This window comes from Lonchura striata, chromosome 12 (assembly GCF_046129695.1).
Source record: "Lonchura striata isolate bLonStr1 chromosome 12, bLonStr1.mat, whole genome shotgun sequence".
Taxonomy (NCBI): domain Eukaryota; kingdom Metazoa; phylum Chordata; class Aves; order Passeriformes; family Estrildidae; genus Lonchura; species Lonchura striata.
Window position 1 is genome coordinate 10,138,767 of NC_134614.1, and position 23,654 is coordinate 10,162,420.

Genomic DNA, 23,654 nt, shown 5'->3' on the forward strand with positions numbered 1-23,654 from the left:
CTGTCCTCCTGTGCACAGTTTCCTCAGTTTACAATGGGTCTCCAGGACATCTGAAAGCAGCCTAGTAATTCCAGTACTGAGTGCTTAAAGCCAAACAATTCAGAACATGTCTGGGGCACCCCAACCTCTGGTCACCAAGGTCACCTGCAGCATTACCCAGAGAGCAGCAGGTCCAGGACACAAGATTAGACCTCGCAGCAGCTCTCACATGTGCAACTTATCCCACAGCTCATCAACAGCTTGGCTGATGAGAAGGTGCGCTGGCAGGACACTGTGGAGAGCCTGGATGATAAAATCAACAATAGCTCTGGGGATGTGCTGGTTGCAGCTGGCTTTGTGGCCTACCTGGGCCCTTTCACAGTAAGTGTGCAGTGGTCAGCACTCAGTTTACAGCTCTGCTGTCCTGGCCAGGGAGAAAGGACTAAGACACAAGGGTGCGAGATCCCTCCAGGATCTCTCTCCACTTGTGCAAGAGGCTGCACAGAGCCCATTTGAATGGGAACAGGAGGGTTTAGATACTCACAACAGACTAGCTGCAAGTGAAAGAAAGGCTATGATGGTGTTTCTCATGGCAGGGAGACTACCGTGCAGCACTGTCCACAGAGTGGATGGAGGAGCTGGCCAAAAACAACATTCCCCACAGTGAGGATGCAAGCCTCATCAACACCCTTGGGGACCCCGTGGAAATCCGCTCCTGGCAGGCAAGTTTCAAAAAAACTCAAACCAAACAATACTTGAGGAAGAAGGGGACTCAAGCAAAGACTAAAACAGTCAGCTCACCATTCACCAGGATCCCCTGGACCAAAGGGCAGGCCTTCACACCAAGTAGATGGATAATGGCTGAGTATCTCCACACTGCAGAACTGGAATTGCTGTCCTGAGGCTTTTCCTTTACAAACGCCAGGCCCAGAGCCAAGCTCTGATCATAGCCTGCCCAAGCCTGACCCCGGGGCTTGGCTGCTGGCAGAGGTACCTTCACCACCATCCCCTGTCCACCCACTGGGAGCACTTAGGGGCCAGGGCAGCTAGGGCTTCTCACTGGTCACCTATGTGCCTTACCAGGTGTCCCAACAACTTTTTCTACCCTGTTAGATTGCTGGTTTACCCAACGATGCCCTGTCCGTGGAGAATGGGGTAATAACCCGATTCTCCCTGCGCTGGAATCACTACATAGACCCACAAGGACAAGCAAACAAGTGGATCAAGAATCTGGTAAGAGCTGTGGGGAGGAAAGCCAGATCTGCCAGGATAGGGGAAACAGCTTTCTGTCAGGAACTGTGCAGAGCAACCTCAGGCTTTGGGCTCTGAAGCTGCAAAACCCCATGCTGTGCCAGCCCAACCTAATCAGCACCAGACAGTCTCCACATCCACATTCATCCCAGGTGGATTTCCCTTTTCAGAGAAAGCAGCACAGGGCAGGAAGAGCCCTCATATAAGCAAGCAAGGCAGCAAGAAAATCACATTCCCACTCTGATGGGTGTCCACTAACACTCTGGGAGCCTTTGCCTCACAAAACAACACCACCATCTCCCATAATGGTTTTCAGGTTTCTAGCACAGAGGGCTCAGGGTGGCATTACCTGGCTGCTGAGTACATTCCCTACTGCCGAAGTGCTGAAAACACTGACCACCACCTCTTCTGCCCTTTTGAAGGATCAGGCAGGAGGCTGAGGCAGCTGCTCCTGCTTTGCTCCCTGACAGCTTTTCCCACCCACCTGTTCTCACTTTGTAGGCTCTGCTCTGAATTAGCAATGTGGGGCTCCAGAGGAGTATGGCTCTGTGAAGGAGCTTGTCCCTATTTCCCCCCCTTTTTTGCTGCCTCATTCAGCTGCCTCTAGTGCCTGCTGATGTGGGATAAACTTGCCAAAATAGCTAAAATCTAGCTGAGCAAGAAAATATATTATTTCTGCTGCCTCAGGGAGCTAAATCAGGCCAGTGAGAGGTGTACTGTGCACAAGAGCTGGATGTGAAGGTGGCAGGACACCACAGAAACCCTGCCCTCCCCTGCTGCCTTTTAGGAGAGGGCAAACAGCCTGGAGGTGTCCAAGCTGAGTGACCGGGACTTCCTCTCCACTCTGGAAAATACCATTAGCTTTGGGAAGCCCTTCCTGCTGGAGAATGTTGGCGAGGAGCTGGATCCAGTCCTTGAGCCTGTCCTGCTGAAAGAGGTCTGGTGTCTCCCCTTGGCAAGGAGGGCAGTGGGTACCTGGCTGAGCTGTAAGGGGCCAGCTGGCCAGGGTGCCATGGGGTGGGGTGCATTCGTAGGTCTCTGTGGGCAGGCAGAACTCACATGGATGAGTGAGTCCCATGCCTCGGCCAGGGCTCCAACACTCCAACAGCCTCCTGCACACACTGGTCTTCTGCCAGCAGGCATCTCTGCCTCGGAGGCAGGGCCATGAAATACAACTGCTGTCTTCACGTTCAGGCCTTTAGTTCCACAGGGGAGTTTGGAGCTCCTCTGTCCTGAGAGCCTTCAGACTCTCCTGACTGCAGAGCCCAGGGCAGAGTAGGATGCCTTCCCTCACAAGAGGTAGCCATCCCAGCCTTCCTGTATTTGTCCTTCTCTGGTACAGACCTTCAAACAGCAAGGCAGCACCGTGCTGAAGCTGGGGGATACAGTGATCCCCTACCATGATGATTTCAAGATGTACATCACCACCAAGCTGCCCAACCCTCACTACAGCCCTGAGGTCTCCACAAAGCTCACTCTCATCAACTTCACCCTCTCACCCAGGTACCTGCTTTTACCCCATTAGTGGCCCATGCTGCTCAGCCTCATTCTGCAGTCCTCAGACCCTCAGGCATGTTGCCCCCTCCCCTGCCACCCTCACTTGCATGGCTTTTGTTGTAGTGGCTTGGAAGACCAGCTGTTGGGAGAAGTGGTGGCTGCAGAGCGGCCTGACTTAGAAGAAGACAGAAACCAGCTAATTGTTAGCAATGCCCAGATGCGTCAGGAACTAAAGGAAATAGAAGACCAGATCCTGTATCGACTCAGCACTTCCGAAGGAAACCCTGTAGATGACTTGGAGCTCATCAAGGTGTTGGAGGCATCCAAGCTGAAGGCAGGAGAGATCCAGGTCAGAAGTGAAACGTGCTGTCCCCCTGCAGCTGTGCATCCCCTGCCAGCACTCCGCCAACCATGACACTGCTTCTGTCCTCCAGGCCAAGGTGGCGGTGGCAGAGCAGACAGAGAAGGACATCAACATCACCCGCATGCAGTATGTGCCTGTGGCTGTCCGCTCGCAGATCCTCTACTTCTGTGTCTCAGACCTGTCCAACGTGGACCCCATGTACCAGTATTCACTCGAGTGGTTCCTCAACATCTTCCTCTTGGGGATCCGCAACTCTGAGAAAGCAGGTGCCTGCCCAGAACAGCCCCTCCCCTCCCCTCCCCTCCTTCACCCCACATCTGCAGCCGGTCTGCGTGTGGAGCAGCACCTGTCCTTCCCAGGCAGGGTGTGGGTGTGCCTCCATGACCAGGAGCCCAGAGCTGACCTGGAGGGCACCCTCCACATCCCCCATGGCACCTACCACCCTTGCCTCGTTGTTGCCTTTTTTACAGACGAGCTGACGGAGCGGGTGGTGAACATCAACAACTACATCACCTTCAGTCTCTACTGCAACGTGTGCCGCAGCCTCTTCGAGAAGCACAAGCTCATGTTCGCCTTCCTGGTCAGCGCCCGCATCCTGATGAATGAGGGGCGGATCGATATGGTGAGCAAGTCACCCCAGTCCTGGAAGGGATCCCATCAGGGTACCTCAAGCACAGCCCGTTCAGCCCCTAGAACTGTGTGCTGTGTGGAAAAGGGGCCTTGTTTCCTGGGGTTAGTGACAGGCTTGGCAGCCTGCTGGACAAACACGGGGCCTCTGTCTTTATTCAGCTTTCAAACTGTTCTCTGTGCTTACATGCAGAGCTGCCTGAATCCCCTGCAGCTTTTGCCAGTTTGCTGCCAGACTCCTGCAAAGGTTAATGAGTTCAGAGGGAGCAGGCAGGGGTTAGCAGAGAGTGGCAGCTGAGCAGTCACTATGTTCATCTCACCAGACCCTCCAACTCAGCTACTCCTTGACACACACACACACCTGGCAGGAGAACAGCCAGAAGAATACTACAGGATTTTAATTGGATGTGGCACGCTGTGCTGTGGGCTCAGGTGGGTAGGCTGTTATCCATTACTAAATCCTATCCTGTTCTCAGGATGAGTGGCGGTACCTGCTGTCAGGAGGAGCCATAAAGGAGATGAAGGACAACCCAGCTCCAACCTGGCTGAACGAGAGAGCATGGGGAGACATCCTGGCCTTAAGTACCTTGAAGAATTTCTCTGGCTTTGACAACGATTTTGCAGCCAGCCTTGAAGGGTTCAGGACCATTTTTGACAGCCTCAGCCCTCACAGGCAAGTGTCCCCTGCTTTGTCAGCTTAGCTCTACTGCACATGAAATCCCTGGGAGAGCAAGAGGAGCTCATACAGCCACAGTGCCAGCTCTGCTCCCAGTGCAGTGCTATGCCCATGGGTGACCATTGCCCGAGGCAGAGCCTTATCCCAATGCCCTACCCCAGCAGTATTTGCTGCTTCCCCAGTGGAAGCAGTTCTGGCTTGCCTGCTTATGGCTTCAGATCTACAGACAACAACCTCAGCCCCAGGACTGGAAGGTCCTTGTCCTTTATGAAGCCCCAATGGCTTCCTGCAGGCAACTTGGGTACTTCTTGTGGAGTGTGGGATCTGGCACATTCCCCAAAAATGCACCTAATTGCTTTGCAGAGAGCCTTTGCCCGGGAAGTGGGAAGATGAGCTTGATGCCTTCCAGAAGCTGCTGGTTCTGCGGTGTCTGCGTGGAGACAAGGTCACCAACGCCATGCAGGACTTTGTGGTGCTGAACCTGGATCAGCGCTTCATTGAGCCACAGGTAACCAGCCAAGAGCAGGTGCTGGTGGGGACAGGAATGGAGCAGGAGGCCTCAAGCTTGTGCTAAATGGGCCACCAACTGCAGTGAGGGTGCTTGTGCCCCTCTTACAGCCACAGTGTTCCTCCCACAGACGGGGAAATACCTGTGTCTCAGATGAGGGATAGCCTTTCTGACGCCCACCAGTTAAACCACAGTAGGAGGGGACAGATACAGTGTACAAGGAAGAGTTCAAATGACAAGTGGGAAAGTGGTTAATGACCTGACCAGAATGTGGCCAGAGGAGAACTGTACATGGTTCTCACTGATCATGTTCCTGGCCTTGGCACCCAAGAGCACACTGAAGCCTTAGAGGAGAGCTGGAGCCAGGAGGGCTGAGGAGGTGCTGCATGGTTCCACTATGGCCTTCCCACTCTAAACAACTCTCTGTTGCAGACCACTGACCTCTCAGTCGTGTTTAAGGAGTCCACTGCCACCACCCCCCTGGTGTTCGTGCTGTCCCCAGGCACTGACCCCGCTGCCGACCTCTACAAGTTTGCTGAAGAAATGAAATTCACACAAAAGCTCTCTGCCATTTCTCTGGGCCAAGGACAGGTAAGCTGTCAGTGCATACCTGGAACAGCAGTGTCCTGGCAGTTGTATCAACCTCACCAAGCTTGCAACACTGTGAAAACACCCTCAATGCCCTAGGGCCCTTACTCACCAACCTTCTGCTTCTACCTCCTTGGTGTGGAAGCTGCAGCAGCTCCCACTACAGTCCCTCTAACTTCCAAATCCATCTGCAGTTTTTCTATTCTCTCCATCCTCCCTCACAGGCTTGTAAAAGCTGTAAAAAAACCTTTGCTGTGCCATCAAAGATCCAGCTGAGCCGTGAGGCCAAAGCCAGGTCATAGCTCTGGACAGTGGTCCTTCCAGCCAGCTCCAGGGAGCTGCCTCACTGTCCTGCTCAGCGGAACACAGCACACCATGGGAAGGGTCTCTGAGCTCTCCCCTTCTGCCTCTGCAGGGCCCCCGTGCTGAAGCCATGTTGCAGAGTGCCATGGAGCAGGGCAACTGGGTCTTCTTCCAGAACTGCCACCTGGCCCCCAGCTGGATGCCTTCACTGGAGAGACTCATCGAGGCCATTGACCCCAGCAAGGTGAGATGTTTTACTAAGCAGGTGCCTGCTCTGAGGATAACAGGCAGGAGGCTGGAGCCTGGGAGGAGCCCAGCTCTTGTTCAGACCCATCTATAGGCTCCTTATAGAACCAGAGGGTCAGTGCAGGAGCAGCTGCAGGGGCTGTGTCTGCACCCTCTGAGCACTTGCTGCCTTCTGGACCTCCAGGTGCATCCAGACTTCCGCCTCTGGCTCACCAGTCTACCGAGCAACCACTTCCCTGTGTCCATTCTCCAGAATGGATCCAAGATGACCATCGAGCCTCCCCGTGGGGTCAAGGCCAACCTGCTCAAGTCCTACATTAGTTTCAGTGATGACTTCTTGAATTCTTGCTCCAAGGTGAGACCCAGATTGTGCTTTGGCTTGCTGTTCTCATTCTGTGCCTGCTCCAATCTATGCTTTCTGCCTGGATGTTGCTCCTCTCCAGGCATAGATCTTCCTCCCCATTAGGGAATCCATGTGCTAGAGAAGGAGGTGTTTCTGATAAACTCACATCTGTGAAGGGCCACTTGGAAGTTTTACTTTGAGAAACAAAAGCAACAGTATTTTGGAGGCCTGGCATAAGGGCACTTGCAGCTCTCTTTTAGTAAGGAGTGAGCCATGGCCTTCCCCAGCACAGCAGCACTGACTGAGGTTTCCCCCTCTTCAAGCTCCAGCTGGCACTCCTGAATTGGCACATTTGCTCTGCCAGGTCCCAGCAGGACCTGACTCCCTTCAAGGATGTCTCCTTCCAAGCTGAGCAATTCTCCCTGTTTCCCACAGGTCACAGAGTTTAAATCTTTGTTGCTGTCACTTTGCTTCTTCCATGGCAACATGCTGGAGAGGAGAAAGTTTGGGCCTCTGGGGTTCAATATCCCCTATGAGTTCACAGATGGAGACCTCCGCATCTGCATCAGTCAGCTGCAGATGTTCTTGAACGAATATGCAGAAATTCCCTACAAGGTGAGAGAGCTTCCCTCCTGCAAGGGAACAGGCTCATGATGCAGACATGGATGAGAACTGTGGTGGGGTCTCTTGCAGGTTCTGAAATACACAGCTGGGGAGATCAACTACGGCGGCCGTGTGACCGACGACTGGGACCGGCGCTGCATCATGAGCATTTTGGAAGATTTCTACAAACCTGAGGTTTTAAGTCCTGACTTTGCCTACTCTGAATCAGGTATCTACAAGCAGATCAGCACATCTTCTGACCTCAATGTAAGTACTCATGTCACAAATTGCAGCTCATAGATCCAGGGGGATTGTCACAGTGCAAAGGGGATCTCTCCTCTCTGAAACGCACTGCATTTTCAGGTCCTTTGGGGAATATAAGTTTGTAAGAACCTGGGGATCTTCAGCTGGTCTTGGTCTCAGAGTCTGTGTGGATTCTTCTCCAGGGCTACCTCCAATATGTCAAGGGCCTGCCTCTTAACGACAGCCCGGAGCTCTTTGGTTTACACGACAATGCCGACATCACCTTCGCTCAGAACGAGACCTTTGCACTGCTGGGAGCCATTTCACAGCTGCAGCCCAAGACCATCACACTGGGAGGCCGCAGCAGGGAAGAGGTGGGTGTCCCAGGTCTGACAGTGCTCTGGCAGCCAGTGCCCAGTGTGGGCAGCGACCACAAGCACCAGCTCTCAGCAGGTGCCACCCTCCCTGCTGGGTGCCAGCAATGGCACTGCCATACCAGTATTAGCTCACCCCCTTCTCAGCAGCCATGGGGTGGATTAGAAGGATGCTGCTACTTGCTGCTTTCCTTCCAGATTGTGGAGGAGACCTCCAAGGACATCCTGGCAAAGCTGCCTGATCCTATGAATGTGCAGGAAGTGATCAACAAATACCCGCTGCTCTATGAAGAATCCATGAACACAGTGCTGGTGCAGGAGGTGATCAGGTAAAACTCCTATGGGATGACATCCTAGGGAACAGCAGAGATGTGCAGGCCCCTGCTGCCACCCACCTTTGGGGAACCTCAGTACTGAGCACAACAGTGGGGCTGGCAGTCACTCTTAACAACTGTATTGTCCCAGCCAAGACTTTTGCCTGATTCTGTCTCCATCTGTAACACTCAGCAATTTAGGGCTTGGGGAGCAGCTGTTGAAGAGGATTGGAGCTGGGAGTTACATGGAGGAGCTTCACTTGTGTATAAAGATCCACACCCCCTCTGGGCAGGCAGTGGGTGATAAACCACTGGATGGAGTCACTCTGCTCCCTCTGCCCTTTCTCTGTAGGTACAACAAGCTCCTGGAGGAGGTTGCCTCAAGTCTGAAGGATTTGCTGAAAGCTCTCAAGGGCCTGGTTGTGATGTCTTCTCGGCTGGAGCTGATGGCCAGCAGTTTGTACAACAACACTGTTCCTGAAATATGGAATGCCAAGGTATGTGCCCCAGCCAGCCCAGCTGCCTGCCAGAGCTCACCCAAACCAGGAGTGGGTTATTAGCTGCTGCTGAGCTGGGCTGTCTCACATGGAGCTGGCTCTTGGTCCCCTGGCATGAAGATGTCTCCTGCCTAGTGCAGCTCCCAGTTGTTCCCAGCCCCTGGGCTCTGGGCAGCTCTCAGCAGCTGAGGCACAAGGTCTAGGCTGTCCTTGACTTCATTCAGCACCTCCCTCTGTGGGTGTCCCACAGGCCTATCCGTCCCTGAAGCCGTTGGCATCGTGGGTGAACGACTTGGTGCAGCGGATTGAATTCCTGCAGAACTGGATCAGCCATGGGATTCCCTCTGTGTTCTGGATCAGTGGATTCTTCTTCCCCCAGGCCTTCCTCACTGGGACACTGCAGAACTTTGCCAGGAAGTCTGTCATCTCCATCGACACCATCTCATTTAGTTTTAAGGTCAGTAAATCAGGTGGAGAGTCTGAATTTATTTGAAATCTCCTGCTAGAAGGCCACAAAGGCCCTGACCTGCCCAAGGGGTGAAGCCATCAGCCTACCGAGCTGCCTATGGCTCTATCATCCTCTTTGTGCTTGGATACACCCACCCACCCACCTTGCCAGACACCTCCCCAAGGCTGGCCGTGGCTTCTGCTTTCAGACCTGTTCACATCTCCCTCCACCAGCTCTGTCCTAGGCTGCCCCTTTGAGAGTTGGGCACGCTCTCTCTTGGCAGTGCTGGCTTAACTTAGAGCTACTTAAGAAGCTTCTTGGGGCTCAGCCCCCGGGGGCCCACCTTGAGCGAGGCCCTGGCGGCCCCTCCCATGGCAGGTCATGAAGGAGTCGGTGAAGGAGCTGACGCACCAGCCCAACGTGGGCTGCTACATCCACGGCTTGTTCCTGGAGGGTGCCCGCTGGGACGCCGCTGAGGGTAAGCTGGCGGAGTCACGCCCCAAGGAGCTCTACACGGAGATGGCTGTCATCTGGCTGGTGCCTATCCCCAACCGCAAGCCTCCAGAATCCGGCTCCTACCTGTGCCCCATCTACAAGACTCTCACTCGTGCAGGTAGGTGCCCTAAAGGCAGACTTCCAGAAGCACAGGGGCAGCTAGGAGGAGGGGCAGCCCAGGAGGGGCAGTAGGGAGTTCCTCCTGCCATACATGGGAGTACAGCAAGGCACTGTTTGCAGTGACCAGTCAGGGAGAAAAGATTTCTCCTGCTGTGGTTGAGATGGTGGAGCCAGGCACCCTGGCTCTGCAGCAGTGTCCATGGCCAGGCTCCCCTCAAGCCCACAGGCCTGTTTCCCCCAGCCCTGTCAGCCAGTCATCAGGCTTAGGGTGGAGAAAAGAGTTCCTGGATAGGGTCACTTGTCTGAGATTCCCTGGTCAGCGTGCAGCAGCACCACCCTCTCGCCCTTGCTTTCCCCATTACAGGCACGTTGTCAACAACGGGCCACTCCACCAACTACGTGATTGCTGTGGAGATCCCTACGGACAAGCCAGAGAAGCACTGGATCAAACGGGGCACAGCGTTGATCTGTGCCCTGGACTTTTAGCCAGCAAATGCAGTGAGCCAGCCCAGGACCACACTGCAGTTGAGGGCCTGGGCCGGGCTGCTGCCCCCCTCTCCTCCTGCCCTCCTGTTGAGGTGAGTCCTGCCCTTCCCCTGTTGAGGTGTGTCAATAAATGGAGTCTGGTGTCGTTGCACTCCCCCTGCTTACATCAAATCTGCACCATGGGAGAGCTGCCAGCAGGGATAACAGTGCCTGGAGCTGGCATGTGGTGCTCCCAGCCCCGCTGCCCCCCACCCCCTTCCCTCACACACCTCTTCTGTGGCTGGCCATTACAGGATAGCTTTATTCCTTCAGACAGATCCATTATTTACAGCACTTGATAGTAGACACAGCAAGAGACAGAAGGATTTTCTTTCCTTCAACAAATACAAAAGAACTATTTCATTCCATAGTCAAGATCTGCACACATATTGAAATAATTCAGTCCTCTCCTGTGGCAGCTCCTCCCCAGGACAGTGCTGGAGAGCAGTGCTCACCTCTGGTATCTCAGATTTCTGCCAGGCTCCTGGGGGCTGGCAGGAGGCAAGAGGCAGCCAGGCTGTACCAGCAAACTCTGGTTAGCAGCCAGCCAGGGGGAAGAGATGTGCTGCCCCCATCCCACCTCCACCATTGCAGCAACCAGCCACATCTCCCCCTACCAAGAGACTTCACCAAGCCACAGCCAGTGTCCACCCTCATGCCATGCCCAGCACCACCAAGGCCACCATAAGCACCTGGTCTGATCATAATTCATGGGGTTTTTCTGGGGCCTGGTGCAATGCTGTGTGACCCACAGGCATTGCCAGGGCCACAGAGCTGGTCCCAAGGAGAGCAGCCAGGGCAGCAAGAGGCACAGGCCACCCCCAGCACCACCACAGAAGGCTGGGGACAAGGCCCAGCTCCACAGACAAGCCTACCCACCCTCATCCAGCAACAGAGCTGCCATGGCCCACTGGGGAGCCAAGCTACATGGGGAAGGTGTCACCCTCCTCAGGAGCTCAGCCAGCACTGGGCACTGGGCAGTGCAGCATGGGGTGGGTGCAGAAGCAACTCTGTCCTGGAGCCACTTTGCTAAGAATGGCCAAAGTCTGGGTTAGGACCAAAAATGTTTGGGGAAGGGAGGGAGAAGGATAGAAAACACAGACATGAACATCCCAGGGAAGCACAGAGCTGAAGGCCCAGATGCTGGAGGACACAAGCCACAGCCAGCTGTGGCCAGCACAGCTTCACATGGACATTGCCAGCGTTCCCACAATGCCAGACCCATCCCCAGCAGTGTGGGCTCTTTCCCTCCAGTCACATCCTCAGCCAGGGTGCTGAGACAGAGCTGATAACATCTGGCTGCTGCCGTGGCATGGTCAGGCAGCTGAGCACTCCAGACTTCCTTCTGCTGCAGGGACTCCTCCAGACAGGTTCTTGCCTTTCACAGCTTAGGCACCGAGAAAAACCCGATTTCCCTTTGTCCCCAGGCTCCACCTGGGCAGAGGGCTTGTCACTGTGGTCCCTCTTCCTTGGGCAAAAGGTAACATAAATCCAAGTACCAGTGCCCAAAGCCACAAAGCCCAACTGCTGTTTCCCAGTCTTGGCTCTGTGGCTACTGGCGCTTGGCTTTGTAGGGGCGCGAGCGTTTCCGGCGGTCCGGCTTCCTCTGCTTGTGCAGGCGGCCGATGCTGACTCCCTGCCGCCTGCGCACGGAGATGTTCTGCTCCACGAGGCTGGCCAGCATGCCTGCAGGGAGAGCACACACATGGGCCTGGAGGGCTGGGATTACCCATGCCAGAGGGCAGCCCTGCCCCTCTCACTCAAAAGCCATCAATGGGCACCTCTTGGGACTATAAAATGGAAGAGAAAGCAGAGATCTGTGGCTCCCCAGATGGAGCGTCAGCCTGTGCTCCAAGCCTGGCCTAAACAGGAAGCCAGACAAGGTGAGCAGCCCAGGCTCCCAGCTGCTGCTCCACCACACTCAGTGCAGCTCCCCAAACCCTTTGCCCTTTGAGCATGGCTCACCTTCCTGGGCCAGCATGGATATGAAGGTACAGATGAACTCGTCGTAGTTGTGGGTTCTCCTCTGGTCATCAATCTACGAAGAGACAAATCCACAAATAAGCCACAAGCAGGGAGCAGGGAGAAGGGAGGATTCAAGCTTAACAGGGGACAAAGAACTGGCATGCCTGGCCAAGCCCACAGACTAGGCAGACTGAAGCAGGAAGGGACCCACCTCCCAGCCTATCTTGGGCCAGTGCAAAACTGGGACTGTCTACATCCCAGTCCAGATGCCAGCATGTTCCACAAAGAGCAGCTAGGAAGAGGTGAAGGTGGGCAGGAGAGGTATCTCTGCTGTCTCCCCCCTGCCTCCTATCAGTGCTGATGTTCATCCCAGCACTGTATCACCCTCCACCAGACTGCCAGTGCTGGCTCAGGGCTGTGGTCTGTCCTGGTAACAGGTCTGCCTCAGTGGGCTGTTTGGTAATAGGGAAGAGACTCTGAATGCTCCTCATCACCATTCTCAGCTGAACCACTCTCCCTCCATTTTTACATAAAACCACCCCAGACAAATAGCTAAATCAGCAGAGCCAACAAGCCAGCAGCACACCTTGAATTTCTTCCTCTTCTCTACCTCCTCCTTCAGGCAGGCCTCATAGTTTGCAATCTCTGCTTCCACACACTTGAGCAGCGCCAGCAGCTCCTACCGGGGATCAAGCAGACCAAACATGAGCATGGACCCAGCAAGGAGCCAGCAGGGTGAGCTGGCAGGTGCTCATCTCTGTGCTAGGAGAGGGATGATTCATCAAAGGAAAAACAGTCGCCAGGGGAAAACAAGGAGATCAGTTCATTGTTGGGAATTCACTATGGCTAACCCCAGGGAAAGTCGGTTCTGTCCCAGCCCCAAGGTTTTGGGACAGGGGAAGGGCTGCCTGTGTGCCAGAATCCACCTCCCCCCGCCTCCACCCCCAGGGCCTGGTTCCCCTCAAAAACAAAATCTGAAGAATTCTCTTTGGAATAGCAGTTTCTACCCAGCTCTCCTCCAAGCAGCCCTTGGTGCACTTGTGCTGCCTGAGCCTCGTTCTGCCCCTAGCTGGAGGGCACAGACAGGCTGTGAAGTTACCAGTGGGCTGGACTTGGGGTCCCACCAGCTTGTGGCCCAGAAGGGAGCACAGCAAGCTGAACATCTCAGCTACAGAGAGAGTCTGTGCCCACTACCAAAGCAAAGGTCCCCGAGATGACGCAAGGCACAAAACCTGCACTGCCCTGTGCCTCGAGGCACGGCTGCGACGACACGCGAGGGGACACCGTGCACATGCAGTTCAGTCACTGCCAGCGCCGCTGCGCCTCCGGGTGAGCTCCACGTTCCCAGGGCTGTCGCAGCACAAAACTCACCTTGGGAGAATACTTTTCCCCCCCAGGGTGATCACTGGTCCTGCCAAGTCCCACCTTCTCTTTGCTGTCACTGGCCTCACTGCCCTCCTTCTCCTCCAGTTTGATCGCAACCGGGGCCTCTTCACCGGGTTTGATTGAAGAGGGAGAGTTTTTCCCATCTACACACAGGGGAAGGAAGTGTTAGGAGCCACCACAAAGGGGTGGCATCCATCCCTGAAGTCAAAGGACACTGTCCTGACACCCCAGGCAAGACACCACGCCCCTAAAGCAGGCACTCACCTGCAGCAGCCAGCGGGCAGAAGACGCCGTCCTCGGTGAGGTGCAGCAGCCCGGAGCTGACAATGGGCCCCAGGTCCCTGACAGCCCGGTTGTAGCGCATGCAGTCAAGGCGCAGCAGCCCGTCCTCCTCACCGAACAGCACCTTGGAGATGTGCGAGGTGACGGGGCTGGAGGGGCGCGTGGGGTTGGCCGAGCGGATGGGAGAGCGCAGCGGGGAGTTGAAGGCGCTGCCGATCTCGGAGGCCGTGTCCGTGCTCTCGTTGCTGGGGGTGGGGGAGGGCTGGGAGTGGGTGACCACTGCCACGGCAGCACCTCCGCCGCTCGTCTTGATGGACAGGGGAATGGAAAGATCCTTTTGAGATTCCTTCAGCTTCTCAGCCAGGACGTTGATGGTGTTGGGCTGCAGGACAGAGAGCTGGCCATCTGCAGCCCCTGCCACGTGCTCTTGCTTCACTTGCCCTTTCCTCTTGTACCTGCCCAGAAACACAGCAGGGAAAGTGATTAGCTGGTGGAAAGAGGTGGGGGCCCACCATGGACACTGCCAGCTCTGCGCTCAGCAATCCAGGCTGCCTGCTGGCATGAAACAAGGTCTGAAAGACTTCAACATCACCCCCAGTGCCACCAGCTTCTCTTGCAGCACCTCAGCACCACTGAGCCACTCAGGCCCGGGGAACCCTACACTGCTGGGAGACACAGGGTACTGTGTACCCCCCGCTCTTCTTCCAAAGCCCCCAGTGCTCCCTTGCTGTGATTCAAACTTCCTGGCCTCAGCAGCAGTCCAAGCACACCAACACTGTCACCAGGAGCTGAACTGGCAATCAGCACTGTGGAACCTAGGTTCCTTAAATCCCCAAAGCCTGCTGCCAATACACAGTTACTCTCAGAGCAACTGAAATTCAGAGTTGGCTTTAAAGAGCTACAGTAGGACTTTACAAAACCTAGTGAGTGAAAGTAAAATAGCAGGTGAAGATAAGAATGGAATTATCAAGATCTAAGGAAGGAGGTGAGGGAAGTCCTTGCTGATGGTTCTGCAAATGTCAGCTCCCGTCTCCAAACCACAGTTCAAGCTGTCACCTGATGGCTGAGTTGGTGCTACGAACTTCCTCCTCCTCATCATCATCATAGTCATCCTCATCATCCGAGTACTGCTGGTGCTGTCGGACTGGGACCCGGTTGCGACCCACTCCTGCCGCAAGGTCTTCCTCCTCCTGCAATACACCATTGCTGAAGGCCTGCAGGCAGCAGGACAAAGAGGAAGAACCCACTGGACTCATCCTTGGTCCGGCCCAGCACCAGGACTTGGCTCTTTTGAGAGGAAACAGGAACCCTTCCACATTTTTGCTCAGTTTACACACATTAAGGTAAACCTCCTTTGTCAGGTCAGTCTTTATTTACCCTCTCCCCTCCCAGCCTGGGTTAGTGCTGGGCCAGTCTGGCTGCAAGGCAGGGCTGGGCTTAGGCCAGCTGACAGCTGTGGTCCCACAGAGGGGAGGGACTGCAGGCAAAGAGCTCAGCTTGAATCAGGTGTGCCGCTAGCCTGGCACTTCAGCCTACCTGCATGGGGGACTTGGCATAGTTGTGGTTATCCAGGAAGGCTGGCAGTCTCTGCACAATGGGGTTGGGGTTTGCTGGAGGAGCCCCATTGATGCCGCTCGCTGCTGTCTTTGGCACCGGTTTGGATTTGCTGGGTGGGCTCTGTGTGGCCGTGGGGTGGCCCTGGCTGGTGGGTTCATCGGTGCCATCTGCCACACAAGCACAGTACAGCCTTTTATTACCATCACCTTTTACTCCATGTCCTCTACCACCCCTTACTCACCCAGGTGAGAGAAGAGCTCTTGCACTCTCCCAGACCACCACAACCACCTCCATCTGTCATAGGTGTCCCCAAGCTGCCGCCCTCCCACTTTCAAGCTTCGCACCCTCCAACACAGCCCCAGACACGCAGGCATCACCATACCCCAGCACAGTGCACATGGAGCAGGGCTCACAGAAAAGAAAGTGAAGCTGACAATAAAACTGCCCCAAGCCCCAGGTCAGCCAGCTGTTGTCACCACCCTGTGCTCACTCCATGGCAGGCCAGGCTGGCAACACTGCTGGTACAAGGTCCTACCTGGATGAGTGCTTTCTGGAGTCACAGTCTTGCTGCTGACTGGCTTTGCTTCTTCACCAGGCTGAGACTCCTGAGACTTCTGGGTCTGGATCAGCTCAGGCTGAGTTACTCGGATAAGCTTTAAAGCAAATGACATAGAAGCTGCATGCTGAACCAGCAATGACCCAAACCACATCCTTCCCGCTCAAGCACTGCAAAGCTCTTGAGGGTGAGCAAACACCAAGTGCCCAGGCACACAAACAACACAGGTGAACCACCTCCCAGATGAGCGGCAATGGCCAAGCAGTGAGGCTATGTCCTCTTCCCATAAGAATTTTCCCAAGGCCAAACAAAACGCATAAAACCAGGGCCCTGACAGCATAAGTAGATGGCCTGAAAAAGCCTATTCACCCCACCAGTCTTGCACTCAAGGCCTGGGCTGTCCTACCTGCTGCAAGGCCTCCAGCACAGTCTGGCGGTTCATCTTCAGGATGTGCAGTTTGGACTCGTACTTCATCCTCCGGTCAGGCACCACGGCCATCAGGTTGAAGCGGATGTCGTGGTACGGCTCCCTGCAGGAAGGGCAGCAGCCCTCAGCCACGGGATTGTGGTGACAGCCTTATCCCCACCTCCTGCCCAGGCATTTAACACCAACACATCCAAGGCTTCTCCCCAAAACCAAGTCAACCTCACAGCGGCCGATGAAGCAGTACAAGGTTTCTTCAGCTACCACACAGTAGACTCTCAAGAGTCACGCGTTAGCTGAGGTGGGAAGAGACCCATGAGAGTCATATGCTCTAGTCCCTGCTCCAGCAGTATCACCCAGAGCTGGTCACAGGACAACATCCAGACAGCTTCTGAATAGCTCCAGAGATGGAGATGCCACAACATCTTTAGGCAACCTAGGCCAGTGCTGTCACCCTCATGCCCAAGCATCCAAGAGGCACAGCTCAAGACCAGAAGCACCACTCCTCCTCCTATGGACTTGAGCTAAAACAGACTAACCAGGCCACTCTTAACATTGTGCAGCATTTGCAGGGACGCTGCACCAGACAGGGAATGCAGGCTCTGCAGGCAGAAGGAAAGGGGCAGAGCACCTGCACCTCTCCATAGGCAACCTCCACCCCCACTTGCACAACCTGCCACTCAGAAACCACAGTACAAATAATCCAGGGCTTTATGGCAAGGCGCCAGTGCTTGCCCCATGGGCCAGGACATTACCCTGCAGTGGCCAGGCCAATGCGCTCCATGATCACTCTCCTGGCTTTGTCTGTCCATTCCTCGTCATCTGCCCATGGCCCTGTGATAACAAGACACAGCTGGACTTAGCAAAGCAGGCCATGCTTAAGTAAACCAAGTATATGAAATGGGTTCCTTACCAAAGGGACTGACAGATAGAAACCTGGCAGGGATTAATAACTGCCTGAATGACAGAATGGTCAAGTTGTAAGAGAAGGGAGTAACCAGGGCAGCCCAGTGGGATCTGTTTGAACCAGTTGTCTCAACACACCATGGTTATTTGGCACAAGGAGAGAGTGAGGAAATAAATTCTCCTTGTTATATAAAGTTATTTCAGAGCTGAAGGACCTTATGTCCCTGAGCAACTGGAAGGAAAATGACAAGGCTGGAAAAACAAAAGCAATGCATTTAAAAATAACTGCTTTCTAGGCACAGTCCCCAGCACACAGGCTCCAAAATCAGCTGTCAAAACTCAGGACAAATCTGGGAGCCATTGGAGTCTGAGAGCCAACACTAATGCTGGTTTAACACTAAGAGGCAATGAAAAACAATACACTGGGACACACCAGGGTGCTGTTCACCTGTGTCAACAAGCAGGGACAGATGGGCTCTTACCGTGGTCAATGGGATAGACCTTCAGCCCGTCCAGCTCAAAGAGCCGTCCCTTGATGGGGACATAGCTGACAAAATGAAAAGCCTCCATGGTCCGCACTGCGCTGATCCCATTCTGCTTCTCCGGCAAGTGCCGTGGCTCGGGCCTGTGAGGGAGAGAGGCCATGGAGAGTCTGCCTCTTCCAGAGGGAGGCAGCTGCAGACACCCTCACTCACCTGGCATGGCTGTTGTGGGCCTTGGCCAGCTCCGGGGCATTGCCGATGGCATAGCCTTTGCTCTGCAGCCAACAGCAAGAGAGGAGAACAGCTGAGAAGTGACAGGGAACAAATAAAATGCTTCACCTTCCCACCCCCTCCCTCCATCTACCCACAGGACCAGGACAGAAACCCTCAGGCACATCCCCTACTCTTCTGAGTTACAGGTGAAGTCCGAGATGGAAAAAGCACACAATTTCTACTGAATAAATTATGGCTGGGGAAAAACAGACTTCACAATAGGTCTGAAGGGAGGAGGACTTCTGATTACAGGGAGTAACATGACAGAAGGCTCTGCTGTGCCCAGCCTAAGGGGACCAAGTCTCTGAGCAAGGCAAGGCAGGAATATGAGAGAGAAGAGGCAATCCTGGTGCAATGTGCAGCCACAGAGGACAGGGAAGGATGCTCATGAAGAGCATCACCCCAAGAGAGGAGCAAGAGGCAGAGCCACCTGTGTGACCCCTGCACAGTCCTGCTCAACCCTGCCCCTACCTCAGGGCTAAAGCCTTTGGTGAAATCCTTCATGCGGCTCAAGGTGGGACCCAGGTCGACATTGTTGCAGTTCAGGAGGACACTCAGCAGGGCATGGGTGGCACAGGAATTGGGGATCAGCTAAAGAGTAACAAAAAAAGACCAACTTAACCAGCAGGAACAAGGCAGCCTTTCAAAAATCCCTGTGTTGACAATAATAACTGAAAGCACTGATACAAGAACCATCAGCACTTGTGAGAACAGTGAACCAACCTCAGCTCTCACAGGAAGAAGGGAAATCAGTATCACTGAGTGAGCCTCACCATGCCCCATGAACATCTGCTCACAGTACAGGCCATAGTCTCCCAGCCCTCACTGGATTCCCTCCAACCTGGAGCTCAGGGAAGACACTCCCAGGAAACAGGAGTTGCCCTCACGATCAGCACAGCCTCTGAGTACCACATTGCTTTCCCGAGGTGTCACAGCAGACACCCACACACACTTTTCCCCGGCCTGGAGCCCACCTGGTGAGCAAAGAACATGTTATTGACGATGTCATCGTCGATCACCGATGTCTCATCCACCAGCGTGGAGACCTTCCGGCGGGACCGGCGCTCCTCAATCCACTTGAACAGGAAGATGAACCCATACACGGGGCTGCAGAGAGAAAGCAGCAGCTGCAGAGCTTTGGACCAACCACACCAGTGGGGCTGCTCTGCCCAGCATCAGCAACCTTCTGTTTCACAGGCAGAGCAAAGAGAGAGGAAAAGCAGAACCACCAGTGCCATCTTTTTGGCAGTGACCATCCCTGCCACAATCGTTCCAGCCCCACACTACTGAGGACACTCCTGCGCTGATGCTCCATGCTCAGCCTACAACCAAGCTTGAAAACTTTGGGGATTGACAAGTCTTAAGAGGCTGAAGACAAAGAAATGGGAAAATCCCCTCTGGACACTGACTGACCTGCAGTGCTTGGCCACCGAATGACCCTCCCTTTACACTTACCTTGGATTCATTCTTGAGGGGAATTCAGCAATGGCTTTTAAGAAGTGACAGCCTCAAAGCCTTTTCACATCACCAGGACAGGGAGAAAACTCACACTGCAACCACACCATCTCTCCATGGTGAGAGAGAGTTAAATCCCTTGGAGGATGTCCCCCCCCTGCCCCAAACCTGGTCCATTACTTACAGCTCTGACCTCCATGACAGACAAGCTCACACAGGCCCCTCTGAACACCTGGCAATGAGTTCCCAGGCCCACAGACCACTCTGCTTAGCACAACTCACACTCCCAGGCCTCTGACTCACCCTTGGCATTTGCTCTGCAGATCATAAATCTCCTCAACCTGCACTCCCTTGACCCCTGCAGACAAAGGGGAGAAGCTGGTGTAAGGCCCACCAGAAAGGACAAGGTAATTTCAGGCACAAAACCAATTTCTCAGAAAGGTTTCTAGGACTTACCAAAATCTTCAACCAGGAGCGTGAAAAGACCTGAAAAGAACAAAATCAACAGGTTACTTCTGGCTGAAGAGAGCAGAGAGGAAATCCACTGTCATCATCCCCTGAGAGTCCCACATGGTGCCAGGCCAAGCCACAGCCAGAAAATCCACAGCAGAGTGGCACCAGGATCACACCAAGTCCCAGCAGTGGGGCTGTTGAGCTCAGAGGTGCTCCAACTCCCTTCACCCCTTCATCCCCACTGATCATCCTCTTCCTCAAGAGAACCTGAACCAACTCTTTCCTGCCAGAGCCCACTGCAGATGGTTTGCCAAGTGAGCAGCAGCAGCAGGGAGCACCTAAATGACACACACCTGAAACCAGACAGAAAAATGACTGAAGATGTCACAAGATATTTTTAAAAACTATCATTTCTGTTCATGTTATTGAAAGCCAGTGAGGGGAAATCCAGATCACAGCAACAGGTCTGCAGGGAAGTCTGAGGGTTGAAAGAAGCTCATCTTCATCTCCCTGTCTCTTTGGGGGAAACAAATCCAACAGCCTGTCTCCAGTGGCTACAAAATTCAGGAGGACATAAGCAGGGACAGAGAGACAACCACAAGAAAACAAGGATTATCAGACATCAGCAACTGAGCAGCAGCTGCCACTCTGATGCTGGAGCAAAGGCAGTCAGCCCAATTTTCAGGCAGGCACTGTGCATGTGGAGTAAGCGAGTTCGAGACTAGAATAACAAATCTGCTTTTTTAGCTCCCTTAGAAAGGCTGCTGAAAGCCTGGGAGGAAGTCCAGGGAATACCAATAAGAAGGATTAAATCCAGAGAAACATCCCTGTAAGCAATGGATTTAAGGACCCTGATGTATGTGGCTCAATTAAGGAGAGCCCAAGGGGCTTCAACACTAAAGTTGAAATGATTAAAACAGGGAGGAAATTCCTGGGAGCAAAAAGTCTTCATTATCAGAAAACACTATATTTCTCACAAAATTGTCAGTGAGAAGAAAAATGCTGTGGAAATAACATGCTTCAAACAAGTGTGAGGCCAGGCCATCACACCAAACTCCATCACCTTCCTGGTCCCTTCCAACCCCTTTTTTCTCTGGCATATTTCAGTATTTCATTTTACCTCAGCGTGCACAGAAGGCACAGTCCTGCTGCTGACACATCTCCTGGAACACTCCAACACCCATGCCATGTTCTATGTGTGGGCTGGACTCATTCTGATGTCCACAAGCACACACAACACTATGCCAGCAGCCTGGATGTCCCCAAGGCTCTCTTCCCCAGCCAGCCCAAACCTGGATCCACTAACCCTTCCTGACCACCAGAGTACCCAGAGATTTCACCCCAAGCCCCCAGTAGAGCCAGTGGGGAGATATTCAGCTAGTGGGATGTGCTGGAAGCTGAGAGCAGCACATGATCACTCCTAACATCTGTCCCAGCTGCCACCCCTGCATCCAAACTGCCTCTGCCCAGACAGATTGTCCCCCAGGCAAATAACCTTCCTTCCCAGCTGTGAGAATCCAAACCATGTCCTGGGACTTTTTGCCATGATGAAAGCCAGGAGGGGAATGATTTCAGCATTTTCCAAGTACCAGTAAGGAGAATAAAGAGCAGCAAAACTGAGGGTGACTGGGACACCAACACCAGACAGAATCCTTTGCTGAGCGCAAGAGACAAGGATAATTCCAGAAGTCACATTTCCTCACCCACAGCCCCAGAAACTCACCACCCCATCCTAGAGAGCAGCTGCCAGCCTTGCACAGGACAATCCCATTCCACACTACAGTGACTCAGAGGGTTAAAGCAACATTTCAAACAACGGCAGCTTTGGCCCTGAAATCCCGACCCACGAAACAACTCCATCATTCCACCACAGAAGCCACCCCAAGGCAGCGGCCGGGGACACCCGTGACCGTCCTGCTCCCAGCTTCCCCATGCCGACCTCTCCTGCACCCCCGTACTCTAGGCCTGCACCCCACATCTCAGTCCCCAAAGCTCCACCTGTACACCCACACCGCCACAACTTCACCGATGCACCCGCAGCCCCCCAAAACTTCACCTGCACGCCCCTTACCCGCAGCCCCTCCAAACTTCACCAGCTCCCCTCCCATCCCCAGCCCCCCCAAAACTCCACCCGTGCACCACAACCACCCCCAGGCTGCCCCTTGCAGCCTCCCTCACCCGTCCCCCACGTCCCCCCAGCCAGGCCGCGCTGCCCGTGTGTCCCCGGGAGCGCCGGGCTGTGCTCGGCCCGCCCCCGCCGCGGTGCGGCGCGGTGCCGGCGCTCACCGGGGTCGCTCTCCAGCTCCAGCCAGCCCTTATTCATCTTCCCGCGGGCCGGGCCGCGCCGCCATGTCCGGCCCCACCGCGGGCCCCGCCGTCGCTCGCGGCCGTGCGTCACGGCGCGGTGACGTCACGGGGCGCGCGCAGAGCCCGGGAACGCTGCCGCAGCTGCTGCCCGCGGCGCGCGGCGCTGTCCCTGCTCTCGATACCTGTTATAAAGTTGGCTTTGCAGAGTGCATTTCGCTTGTGTGGTGCTAAACTACCCTTGTTGTAAAGATACGGGTTTTATTTCTGTGGTTAATTAAGCTGGGTGAAACAGGTGATGTAAGTATGCTTGTGTTAGAATGCCTGCTTGGGTGGGATAACAGCCAGTGGACACAGGATGAGGACACCTGTACAGATCTGCCAACCATCAGCACTCACCCTCTGAACGCACTGCGGGCCGCGGACCAGAAACTGCAGGTGATGATAAAAAACAACTAAAACCACAACCAAGGAATACGCGTGCTCTAAAAAGGTGGAACCGAGGTGGAGCCATGCTAAACAGTTCTTGGAATATGTAAAATAACTTGAGGAAAAGTTTACTATGCATAATTGCTTATGAATATGTAACAGGCTGATGCCATGGCAAATGGTGTATAAGGGGTGTTTCCAAGCTAGCAGGTGTGCTTTTGGCTAAGACACACCTGGCCATAAAAATCTTTGTTTTATGGTCTTTGTCTTCTATTGTCCTCCATTAAACTTTAAATTTTCACAGGAGAGTGCACGTGTTTTTCACATTCTTTCTGGCATAGCATGTGCAGGAAGGATGGATGTCCAGAGTTTATTACCTCTAAAGCAATAGGGTTTGTCACATCTCACTCCTCTGTGTTTTCTGGTGACTGATTTCCAGCCTCTCTTGTCTCCCTTTCCTCACTGTATGCTGCTACTTTCCTTTATTGTCTGGGGAATTTAGCTATTCACACACGGTTGTCAACTTTATGCTTGTAATTCTCTAGACATTGTGGTACTCGAATACTTTGAATACTTCATTGTGGTACTCGAATATTCGAGTGCAGAGTTCTGTTCTGCCCCTGTGCCTCAAAGACGATGTGCTCACTGTAACACTTCACAGCACTGCTGGGGGCGGAGGTCTCTGCCGGAATTTGCAACAGCCAGGGCTGTTGGATGTCTAGTACTCGTAACAGGGGCTCTGAAAATCTGCATGTTGGGGGAAAGAAATAGCAGGAAAAATAGTATGGGTGCATCTGCCTGGTGGGGTTGTGTTGTTTGTCTGTGGGGTTGTTTGGGGATGATGATGGGGCTCAGGCTCAGCAGCCTGTCCTGTTGGTGAGGGGCTGTACCGCCCAGCCTCTCCTCCCAAGCAGCTAAAGACGAGATGAGAGGCACGCAGTCATAAGCTGCAGCGAGGGAGGTTCGTGCTGGACATCAGGAAGGATTTCATCACGGCAGAGGTGATCAGGCATTGGAACAGGCTGCTCGGGGAGGTGTGGGGCCACTGTCCCTGGAGGAGTTCGGGGCAAGGCTGGCCGGTCCGGTGACAGGGCAGTGTCGGGCACAGGGGAGATCTCGGGGCTCTCTTCCAGCCCCGGGGGTTCTGTAGCTGCGTGCCGGGCTGTGAGGGCTGCTGCCAG

At 54.2% G+C, this 23,654-nt stretch overlaps 2 protein-coding genes across 3 annotated transcripts in view; one reads left to right on the plus strand and one right to left on the minus strand.

The window, feature by feature from the left end:
- DNAH1 (dynein axonemal heavy chain 1) overlaps positions 1-9,962 on the plus strand; it is a 71,598-nt gene extending 61,636 nt beyond the window's left edge. Inside the window, exons 59-79 of the mRNA XM_077786093.1 lie at positions 229-360; positions 576-701; positions 1,093-1,212; positions 2,018-2,167; positions 2,573-2,733; positions 2,851-3,076; positions 3,162-3,357; positions 3,562-3,713; positions 4,195-4,395; positions 4,762-4,902; positions 5,335-5,493; positions 5,906-6,037; positions 6,134-6,394; positions 6,818-6,997; positions 7,076-7,252; positions 7,432-7,602; positions 7,801-7,931; positions 8,269-8,413; positions 8,664-8,870; positions 9,240-9,474; positions 9,841-9,962. Of these exons, the coding sequence (XP_077642219.1) occupies positions 229-360; positions 576-701; positions 1,093-1,212; positions 2,018-2,167; positions 2,573-2,733; positions 2,851-3,076; positions 3,162-3,357; positions 3,562-3,713; positions 4,195-4,395; positions 4,762-4,902; positions 5,335-5,493; positions 5,906-6,037; positions 6,134-6,394; positions 6,818-6,997; positions 7,076-7,252; positions 7,432-7,602; positions 7,801-7,931; positions 8,269-8,413; positions 8,664-8,870; positions 9,240-9,474; positions 9,841-9,962 (3,525 nt within the window). The remainder of the gene's footprint in view (positions 1-228; positions 361-575; positions 702-1,092; positions 1,213-2,017; positions 2,168-2,572; positions 2,734-2,850; positions 3,077-3,161; positions 3,358-3,561; positions 3,714-4,194; positions 4,396-4,761; positions 4,903-5,334; positions 5,494-5,905; positions 6,038-6,133; positions 6,395-6,817; positions 6,998-7,075; positions 7,253-7,431; positions 7,603-7,800; positions 7,932-8,268; positions 8,414-8,663; positions 8,871-9,239; positions 9,475-9,840) is intronic.
- A 281-nt stretch (positions 9,963-10,243) lies between these two features.
- Positions 10,244-22,131, minus strand: BAP1 (BRCA1 associated deubiquitinase 1). 2 transcript variants are annotated; one of them, XM_021533556.3, is made up of 17 exons: positions 22,027-22,131; positions 19,744-19,773; positions 19,591-19,645; positions 18,807-18,939; positions 18,304-18,423; positions 17,773-17,834; positions 17,560-17,702; positions 16,927-17,005; positions 16,154-16,277; positions 15,727-15,844; positions 15,171-15,358; positions 14,691-14,824; positions 13,617-14,089; positions 13,392-13,495; positions 12,553-12,645; positions 11,967-12,039; positions 10,244-11,687 (listed from the first exon to the last, which is right to left on the minus strand). In XM_021533556.3, the coding sequence occupies exons 1-17, from the start codon at positions 22,061-22,063 to the stop codon at positions 11,554-11,556; spliced, it is 2,100 nt and encodes a 699-aa protein (XP_021389231.1). In that variant the 5' UTR covers positions 22,064-22,131; the 3' UTR covers positions 10,244-11,553. The 2 variants fall into 2 exon arrangements, with proteins under 2 accessions (XP_021389231.1, XP_021389220.1); XM_021533545.3 differs by having other exon boundaries at positions 13,338-13,495.
- Between the last annotated feature and the right edge of the window lie 1,523 nt (positions 22,132-23,654).

Bases quoted from the DNA above. Each gene is read 5' to 3' on its own strand.
- BAP1 (XM_021533545.3), bottom strand. From the start codon at position 22,063: ATGAATAAGGGCTGGCTGGAGCTGGAGAGCGACCCCG. The intron at 15,845-16,153 runs GTAGGACAGCCC...TTTGCTTTAAAG, and splicing joins TGCTGGAGGCCTTGCAGCAG to CTTATCCGAGTAACTCAGCC. The intron at 11,688-11,966 runs GTGAGCCATGCT...CTCTCCCTGCAG, and splicing joins ATCCATGCTGGCCCAGGAAG to GCATGCTGGCCAGCCTCGTG.